At 44.2% G+C, this 10541-nt stretch overlaps 1 protein-coding gene across 1 annotated transcript in view; it reads left to right on the forward strand.

The window, feature by feature from the left end:
• Positions 1–9925, forward strand: part of NPAS2 (neuronal PAS domain protein 2) — a 420609-nt gene extending 410684 nt beyond the window's left edge. Inside the window, exon 20 of the mRNA XM_078658025.1 lies at positions 8213–9925. Coding sequence (XP_078514151.1) covers positions 8213–8389 — 177 coding nt within the window. The 3' untranslated portion in view covers positions 8390–9925. The remainder of the gene's footprint in view (positions 1–8212) is intronic.
• Positions 9926–10541: the final 616 nt, after the last annotated feature.

Consider the following 10541-nt stretch of genomic DNA (forward strand, 5'->3'; position numbering starts at 1 on the left):
ATATATAACCAGGAGAGTTGAAGATGTGTGTAGAAATGGGACTACCTAATGTTGCCATCAAAAGGGAGAGGCATCTGACCACCACGGTGGATGGCATAATCGGCAGCTGAGCGGGGAGGGATGGTTCTCCAAGGTAATGCTACATCCCGAGTCACGATATGTGACCACGTTTTCTAAACATATGGACCTCCACCTCTACATGATACTTACCTTTAGTATCTAGAGCATGGCTGAGGTCTTTTAAAATGTGATCCAAAAAGAGCTGTCAGGCCTAGATGGGGTCATTAACATGAGTGACGACATCCTAGTATATGCAATGCCCACCGAGGAACATCATGTCTGATTGAGGAAAGTTCTGCAAAGACTTCAAGAGAAAGGCCTGACGCTGCACAAGGGAAAGTGTGCTTTCATGCAGACCTCGATCAGGTTCTTTGGCAAATAATTTTCATTAGATGGTATACCTCCTGTCTCTATTAAAGTAAGAGGCATTAAAACAGTAGCAGCCCCATCATGCATGTCAGAGATGAGAAGCTTTTTGGGGATGGTGAATTACTGTGGACATTTCATCAAAGGTCTGACCGCTTTGACACAGCCAATAAGAGAGCTCACAAAGACAGCTGTCCTGTGGGCCTGAAATGTGGTCCATGCGGTGACATTCCAATGAACCAAAGAAGCACTCTCCACTGACACAACTTTGGCATACTTCGACCTCACCAAGACAAAGCCCCTAGTGGTAGATGGTAGCTCCACTGTCCTGGGGGCAGTGCTCTCCCAACAACAACCGTTCAGAGAGTGGGCCTCTGTAGCTGATGCCAGCAGGGCACACACTCCACTGGAACAGCAGTATTCCCAAATTGAACACAGAGCAATTGCCATCAACTGGGGGTGCCGTCACTTCCACTTGTATGTGTATGGATACCCTTTTGTGGTGTACACGGCCCATAAGCGTTTAATCGCTTTGATCCACGTATCTTTGTCTAAAACCATCACTTTGCATCAAAAGGTTTCTAATTACAGGATTACTCTTTCAGAGTGTAGTACAGACTAGGATCCTCCAACCCTGCAGACTACCTGTCCGAGCATCCATGAATGGCAACACATCAAAAAGAACAGGAAGCAGTGGAAACTGAGAAGTATGTCCAGTATGTAGTGGAGGGGTCCCATTCACTACCAATAATGCTGATCGTAATCAAGGAAGCTACTCAAACCAATAACAACTTGCAACTAGCACAGCAGAGGTAGGTGATAGGCCTGAGGGAGGTACTGAAAACACACAGGTCCCTGATGATCCTGGATTTCAGGGATGACAGCAGAGTATTCTGCAAGTCAGCCTTCAGAGGGGGGGGCAGGTACTCGGACTTGCAGGTGGGGGATATGGTCTTGGTAAGGGACCATCATCCTGGCACCGCTGAGGTCAACCGGGTGTCTTTTTTCAAACATTATCATAGAAGCGGCGTGGGGCAAGAAAGATATGACGCGCAATGTGCTGATCCTATCAGAAGAGCCTGACCCGATGAGTTATGTTGCAGTCCTACGTTCAATCAACACAAGCCCAAGTGAAAGAGATTCCTCACGCACAGATGGCAGGAAACCATCTGCAGAGGCACAGAATGAGGAGAAGTCCTCAGAGGACAGAGCAAGAGGGGTTGGAGTCCGACACTCACAATCTCAATACTACCCGAGAGGCCACCCTGCTCCGTTGACAAGGCTGCGTGACTTTATGGTGTATACAAGAAGCAGTGCTGATTCGTTGTTCATGGTTGTTAACTTATTGTGGGCGCAGGAATGTGCTGTCCACGTACACAATCCGAGAGTAAAGGGAGTGTACCACAGATCAGGGGAGTTAGTGGTGGTTACAGTACACCCCAGAAACTTGGGAGTAGTTGGTTTGACATGGCAATGACGTCAGGAGGTTAATAAAAGAGCCACCTAAGTTCCAGGATGGCAGCTACCAGCATTCAGCAGTGTGTGTGCGCATTTACTTTCTGGTGCCTGGCCACTCTCATTAAAGCTGCAAAAAGCCCTGAATGTTTTTTTAATCTTTACCCCGTTTACTGCGGCCGTTATTTCGCCGCAGTGCGGGCGTTCTAGAGAGTGGGCGGGGCCGCGTCGGCCGTCGAACGTTCGCAGCACCAGCCAGGTAGTGCTCCGAACGTTCAGCGGCCGACGGCAGCACTTATAGGGTTAAATTAAGGGTTTTTTTTCAAAATAGACCGCTACTTTTTCGGAGCTCTTAGCAACATAAGCCTATTAAATGATTTGTGGGCCACAGACTGGTGGCTAAAACTATCTGACATACAGCTGAGGCTCCTCGGCCAAGGTGGAGGAGTGTGGCCCTTCTGCGTCAACTACAAGCTGAATACAAAAAATAAAGTGATAATAACGTTCCGTTATTATCAATTTGTTTTTTGTATTCAGCTTGCAGTTAAAGCCAGGCGGGCGTGGCTGGGCTCCCCGTGTCACAGGGGGTTGAGTAGTGGCACCACCTTAAGTGAACATGATGGTTTGGCCAGCCGCCTTGGGCCGGCCAAACCATCATGCGCACTCTGCATGTTCTTTACCCAGGCTGCATTACAGCCTGGGTGGGGAACATGCACAGCCAGCGAGTCCCTGTCTTAGCACCGACCTCCTCATATCATTGCACAAAGGAAGAGCATGCTTGGGGTTGAGTTCAATTGTTTATTTAAAACTCGTTTAGAACCAATTACAACAGACGTATTTCGGCTGTCGCCTCCGTCCGTGTTATCAGACGCGTCGGAAATCGTCATAATTTATCGTATATACATCAATAACAAAAATGGACTTACAAGAGGCCTCTTTACCCATGAGACTCACAAAGTGTATGTTAATGTGCATATCCATGTCTATAAAAAATTAAAGTGCTACGTTCTCTCCTTCTCATATAATAACATCAATGATGTACATCCAGGTAGTTCTGATGTATCGCCACCGCCATCTTGCCATGGGGTTAACCATGTCATTTACAACATGTATCAATCACTTTTCTAAGAAATACAATGAAGCTCTGAATGGGCAGATGTCCCATCAGATCTTACAATACATTGATCAATTAATTTGATTAAAGTGCTGTGTGCCAATGGAGTTAGTTGTCATCATTATTAGCCTTGGATAGGCTAAATTTGGGCTAACACAATCATTTATGTCAATACCCATTCAAGAGAACACTGTCTAGCCGTATATGGGCCCAATTCACAAACATTTATCAATTTATACACTTCTGTTCAATGTTTGATTAAAGTGCTTTATGCTGATAGAGTCAATTATCATCATATTATCGCCTTGAATAGGCTAAGTCTATACCAAAGAAAAAGTCTGCTTAAAAATATATATAAAGAATCCATATACACCTGCATGCCACCAAGAAGGAAAAAAATACATATCCTAATTTATAGACATTGTACAGATCTAAACCTTATGAAAGTGTCTAGTTGCCAAGGTGAACCAATAGTTCTTCCCCTCTATTCATCCCTAGCAGGGCCTTGGTAAGAAGGTCAATGTCATAACATGATTCTAATCTCCTGAGTCTCAAAATTCTGTCTCCTTCCCTGGTGTTGACGGGTACATGGTCTACACAGAAAAAACGTAGGAGGTCCCTGTTGTAGTAGTGCAATTTTTCAAAATGTCTGGCCACTTGGTATGTTGTATCCCCATCCGTTATGGCTCTCATGTGTCCCATAATGCTTCTTTTCATTGATTGGATGGTACTTCCAATATATCTTAATCACAGGGACACATTAGACAATAGACATTGTATGGCGTGTTACAGGTCATGAACTTGTTAATAGGCTTAGATTTGTTGAACCCTGGTACCCTGTAAGATGTGGCCCTGCTGCTGTTAACCCAGGCCTTACATTTCCCACATAGAAAAAAGCCTTGTAGCTCCTTGAAGATAGTCCTTTTGCCCTCTTTCTCATATTGGCTATGTATTTAATGGTTACGCAGGGACCTAGCTTTCCTAAAGGACAACAAAGGAGCAGGAGGTATATCTGAACCTATCACCTGATCTGTTTTCAGAGTTCGCCAGTTTCTCCGTAGAATATTTCTCAATTCTTTGGAGTTCTCCAAAAAGGTAGTGATCATTATATATATTAAAATGCCCCGAGACCTAGTAGGACATTTAGTCCTATTTCTAGGTCTGTGCCCATCCTGGTTTTTTATTCTGATATCTGGTCACCATAAAAAAAGGGGCAGGGAGTGCCATGTAGTGGATAAAGAGGCATGAGGTGAATTCAATGGGCATTCAGCATGCCAATATTTCAAGGCATGGCCACAGACATGTGCTTTGGGCACCAGCACTGATTCTTTTACAAATTAAGCACTGCGTGACACATGTAACTATTGAGTGGAAAAAAAAAAATTGGTGTGCAGTGGGCCTGTCAGATCTATTTGCCCCAGTGTCACTGCACCTTATGACAATTGATAGCTCCTCCCCTGCAGGGGAGGAGCGTGAATGGGAATTTGGCATTCGTAATGTGGTGAGCACGCATACGTTCATTATTGTTTTGGTATTCAACATGGCAGATCACTGTCCCCCCTAACAATATGCAAGGGGTGCTTTAGGGAGAACGTCTGGTCTTCTCGTGTAAAAATGTTGTACATGGAGAAAGAAAAGGAAAAACTGACATTTGAAAATTCGGATTTCAGCAATTTATTTTTGTGTGGTTTGTCAACGAGCAGTCCCCATGAGTATAACAGGAAGTGTAACGAAGGATTCAATGCCTATATTGCCACATTGTTCTTTTTTGTATGCACAAATGCTGTTTATCTCAATAACGCCTGCCCTGTTGCCATTGCTGGGAAAAGTAGCAACAAGTATTTACAATGCAATGGTTTCGCCTTTGGAAAAGTTAGAGCTATTGGCATTGTAAATGACAAAATTGGTATTTATGTGTGGGTTTTGAAAACAGATAAATAAATGGCATTGTCATTTACATTGCCATTAGCAATGGGCTAATGGGGCTGGGCTCTTGTAAAATGGGATGGGAACAGCCAGGAGCGCCTGGGTGTGCCTTAACAGAGACACGGACAGCGGGCGGGGGGTGGGGGACAGCGGGATTCACAAAGACACGGACAGCGGGAGGGGGGATGGACAGCGGGATACAACCATGCGGTGCCATGCCATTAGACTAGGCAGCTTCTATCTGGGCGACATGCGTTTCCTTTCCTTTCGGGCAGGACTATTGAAACAAGCAACCTTCTTCCTCACAACAGGCATTCCCTCACTTCTGTGAGGTGATGGTCTTGCATAGATATGCTCCTTACTCCTTTAAAGGGAGAGATATTAGATTAAAGATGTGATTTTCTGGTTTGGCGTAGACCATCCGCAATCTTTAAATTTGCATCAGCATAGAAAGAAAGTGCCCCCTCACCCCATCCCTTTAAACAAACATCAAAACTCTGTGTGGCTCATTTGGCTGAAATGGGTACATGTCTAGTTAAGTAAGCCAGACTTGAGTAAGTAGGGAAAACAGCTTGTTGCATGTTAATTGTTCTGTTCTCCAGCATAGCGATATTGGGGCGGAAATGATTTCCATATTTTTGAGGGCCCCTTTCCTAATACTAATGGACGAGTACAACAGATGTTTGATATTTTGGCCTGTTAAGTGCCCCGACTGATGCTTAACAGGCTTTTTGACTAATACACGCATGTGTTCATAACGCCTAACTACTTTTTCCAAACAACTCCATGCCATTAGGAACCTATATTTTGGTCCAGGCCTTTCATTTACCAACTCTTTCCATTCTGGTATTCCTAGTCCTGCTTCATCTAAAGTAAAGCAATTGGATTAAAGTGCTATATCACAGTGGGTTGGAAACAGAACAAGGAAAGGCACGGACAGCGGGAGGGAGGGCAGGAAAGGCACGGACAGTGGGAGGGGGGCGGAAAAGGCATGGACAGCGGGAGGGGGCGGGAAAGGCACGGACAGCGGGAGGGGGGCGGGAAAGGCACGGACAGCAAGAGGGGGGTGCGGGAACGGGCACGCAGTATTTTTAAGGGCAACTTTCATAATACTAATGGACGAGTACAACAGATGTTTGGTATTTTGGCCTGTTAAGTGCCCCGACTGATGCTTAACAGGCTTTTTGACTAATACAAGCATGTGTTCATAACGCCGAACTACTTTTTCCAAACAACTCCATGCCATTAGGACACTATATTTCGGTCCAGGCTTTTCATTTACCAACTCTTTCCATTCTGGTATTCCTAGTCCTGCTTCATCTAAAGTAAAGCAATTGGATTAAATTGCTATATCACAGTGGGTTGGAAACAGAACAAGGAAAGGCACAGACAGCGGGAGGGAGGGCAGGAAAGGCACGGACAGCGGGAGGGGGGCGGGAAAGGCATGGACAGCGGGAGGGGGGCGGTAAAGGCACGGACAGCGGGAGGGGGGTGCGGGAACGGGCACACGGTATTTTTGAGGGCCCCTTTCCTAATACTAAAGGACGAGTACAACAGATGTTTGGTATTTTGGCCTGTTAAATGCCCCGACTGATGCTTAACAGGCTTTTTGACTAATACACGCATGTGGTCATAACGCCGAACGACTTTTTCCAAACAACTCCATGCCATTAGGACACTATATTTCGGTCCAGGCCTTTCATTTACCAACTCTTTCCATTCTGGCATTCCTAGTCCTGCTTCATCTAAAGTAAAGCAATTGGATTAAAGTGGTATATCACAGTGGGTTCGAAACAGAACAAGGAAAGGCACGGACAGCGGGAGGGAGGTCAGGAAAGGCACGGACAGCGGGAGGGGGGTGGGAAAGGCACGGACAGCGGGAGGGGGGTGCGGGAACGGGCACCCAGACAGCGGGAGGGGGGGGCGGCGGGAACGGCCACAATCAAAAGCACTCACCTGGACATCCTCCGGCGGCGGTCGGCCGCGGAATGACCAAAAGAAACATGGACGACCAAAAAAATAAACCCCGCCCACCGCCGCACTGACGTCCTAAAAGGGGCTGGATGAGAAAAAATCTCAGGAACGCCCACGAGTCGCCTCGCAGAATGATGGACGCCTCTGTTTTCCAATGGCTAGCCTCCATTTATGGAGCTAGCCAATGGAAAACAGAGGCGGGACAAAGCCCACATACTGCAAAACAAAATATTTTGCCTGTGCGAAAGTCTGCTGCGCAGCTTTTGGCGAGGCGAAACCTAAAAACCAATTGGTTTCTGCACAGAATTAACATAGGGAATAAAGAACTGAATGTGACGAACAGCTTGATGGTTTAGTGTACTTTTCAAATGTAAAAAAGTCTTGCATTCTGATGTAAGCATCACCTGAAGGCGGAATGATACAACAAACTGCCACAATGTTGAGTTGAGGGAATAATACTCCTCTGGGAGAAGTAAGCTTGCTTTCAGTTTGTCTGTGTCCTGTAACGTTTTTGTGCTGTGACTCATATCCAGAGCATTGATAGGGAAGTTTCTGGGTTGCCAACTTGCACTTTTTTTTCATCAAAGCTGCCATTTATACGCTCTTCTGCTGTAGATATTTACAGAGATGCCAAATATGCAAATAATAAGTTAACAGCAAGTTAACTACCTTATCACACACGAGAGATGGACTTGAATTAGGTTCAAGAGCATACATTTGTGAAATGTGTTTAGACAAGAGGTGTCTAACAAAATGCAGCACACATAGAAAAAGGAAAAACAAGGAGAAATAAAGCTATTTCTCCCCGTTGTGCCTACCCTAGGAAGGCATACGTTTTTGGTGCTGCCTCAAATTTACGATTTCTCATAAATCTGGGGCAGTGTCAAAAAGCCATGGATGTTGCTGGGTCCACCCCAAGCAACACCCATTGCACGCCCCTTTAATGCAGAAAACACTGTTAAAGGAGTGATATTTATGAGGCAGCATTAAGCTAAAACAAATTGGCTTAGTGCTGCCTCGTAAATATAGAGTAGGCTCCTGTGCAACGGAATGTGTCAAAAAGTGACGTTTTGGTGGCGCAAGGAGTCTCCTAAATGAGGCCCTCAATGCTTATCCTTGTTGCCTGACATTGCTCCAGCTCTCTTGAACCATAATTGCCCACACAAGTAGTTAACCAAACAGAGAAGTGAATATTTTATGTGCTAATTAATGATGTCAGATTTCAGTGCATTGCTCTTGGTTTTCCACCTTTAGAATAACACAATTCTTTGTATATCAACCACTCTAAAATTATATATTTTTTATTTAAATACACAGGTGCAGACCTCAAGTACATTGCAAGGTGAACAGTCCAATCCTTTGCTTTTACCCATATATTCTCAGCAGCAAGCAACCACAGTGTATCAACCTCAACAACTGCCAGAGCAGCAGCTCACACAGAGAAGAAACAGCGGCCTGTCAGAATCCACAAATGTACCGCAGCCACCAACGTAGGATTCAGTTAGCATCAGTGGATATTTCTTACGGAACAAGAATCATAGAATCATGTGGGAATTGAGCACTAGAGGCTTTTGATCTGCATTCCTTTAACCACAGAATATGTCAGGACTACTCCATCAGAGACTAAACAACTACAGATGTGACGGCCGTCACGGAATGGTGTTCACAAAGGTGATTGACAATTGGCAAGCTACTCTTGCAGTAGGTGTAACATATTGTCATCTATGCATGCATGGTAGCTGGCCTTCATGCTGCAAAGCTCCTCCTATCTCCCACTGGAAAGCACTGGGTTCAAGAGTATAATTAGGCCATGCTATAAAAACAACAAGAAACCAAGCTTGAGGTTTAACCAATTAACCAATCTGTACAGAAGAAAGAAACTAAAGCACTTTGAGAAGATGGTATATTTTCTGAACGGGTCCTTCCTATATTTTCTGTCCAAATGGCACACCACTAAAATGGACACACTGTGATCTACACCTGGTGTATGTGTGTGCATTTCTATATATACAAAGTGTAACCTTTTCTCTGTCACGCAGAGGTTATGGTGCGGAGTTGCAATTTCTTATCGTTAGTCATATGGTGCTTTGGCTATGCATCTTACTGTTACAACAGCAAAAGAGCATGTTTTTAGGTCTCAGCTACAGACAGCTTTGGCTTTCTATTGAGAGATCTCTTGTTTCCAGTATGTACCATGTACTTAGAGTGACATTTGGGTCATCCCCTGTTCATGATTGGATGGCTTTTGTTTATGATTGGATGGCTTTTGTTTATGATTGGATGGCTTTGTTGTCTATTTCAGGTGTTTGCTTTTGATTCAATGGCTTTCCTCCATATTTGTTGTCCTGCCCAGGACCATTTCAGTCTCACAGTGGTCTGGTTTAATGAGTTGTATCCTTTAACCCCAACACAATGGGACTCTTATTAAGTCAGGTCTTTGAGACAGTTTTAGCTGTCTCAACAAACTGTTGTTTTCCAATATATTTATAGATAAATAATATACAAACATATAGCGGCTTCTGGTCAGTCATCTTCTTCCACTGGTCTGTTAACTTGAAATTCACATTTTGTTTCCTACCACCAAAACATACAGCATGGGCACTGCACCAGCCCACTACAGCCATAGGTTGCCTCACTTTGAGTGATGGCAATTTACTCCACCACAACATGGACGTCCACATTAAAAGTGATTTTCCCAATGCAAGGGCTACAAGTGCTCTTGTGGGCTCAGCATTGCAGCTCTCAATCTGCTATTGTGTTGTAGTATGAATGTCAGTGGCTGCTGGTTACATTTGAAAGAGGTGGGGCTTAATGTTTGACATGACTTTTATGTAGTGAGCAACACAAGCAAGCTTAATGGACAAATGTGGGGTCCAGGCTGGGTCCTCCTCCAGAGAAAAAATTGAAAAAAGATTGGCAAATGGTGAATTTTAAAGCAACTTAATTTAGTGATAAAGCAAGGCTTATGAAACAGTGGGAACATATAGTCTTGAAATATTAAACACATTAAAAACTGCCCTATATCTTCCTGATTAATGTGCTCAACAGTTACTGTAATGTGCAAATTGTACAACGTGATATCTTCAGCCTTTTAAAGCGCGTGCTTGCCCGGTGTTTTGCACTGCATATGGCATCATCTTTGGAAGAAAATACGCTAACCAGGCTTCATATAGAAATATAAGTGGGATGAAAAATGTGGGGGCTCTCTAAAAGGGAACAGACAAAATAAATTTCTCTGATTCCCAAATGACCTACACCTAAAACCTGGCAGTACGATTGGCTGTGTCAATGGTTGTTAGCTGGTCAAGATAAATGAGTAACAAGGATTTGTTACAAATAATTAACCTCAAACATTTTTTAATTCTGATATATCAATAGTATTGAGGCATGTGAAGGAGTTTTGGCCTTTAGTTATGTGAGCTTTATGTTGGATATGTACGCCCTTTTTCTCTGCACATTTTGTCCATCTGTACATCTTCAACCAACTCTCTTCTCTCTTCAGCACCCTCTTTTCACTCTTCCCCAAATGCACTTCCTCGCATCTCCCTCACTTCAACACTTCCAAACATTACGCTGCACTCATTCACATTTAAGCAATGCATTTCCTTTTGTTTGTGCCATGTAAATAGTTTGCCATCTGTGCACC

Source organism: Lissotriton helveticus, chromosome 8, assembly GCF_964261635.1.
Source record: "Lissotriton helveticus chromosome 8, aLisHel1.1, whole genome shotgun sequence".
Classification (NCBI taxonomy): domain Eukaryota; kingdom Metazoa; phylum Chordata; class Amphibia; order Caudata; family Salamandridae; genus Lissotriton; species Lissotriton helveticus.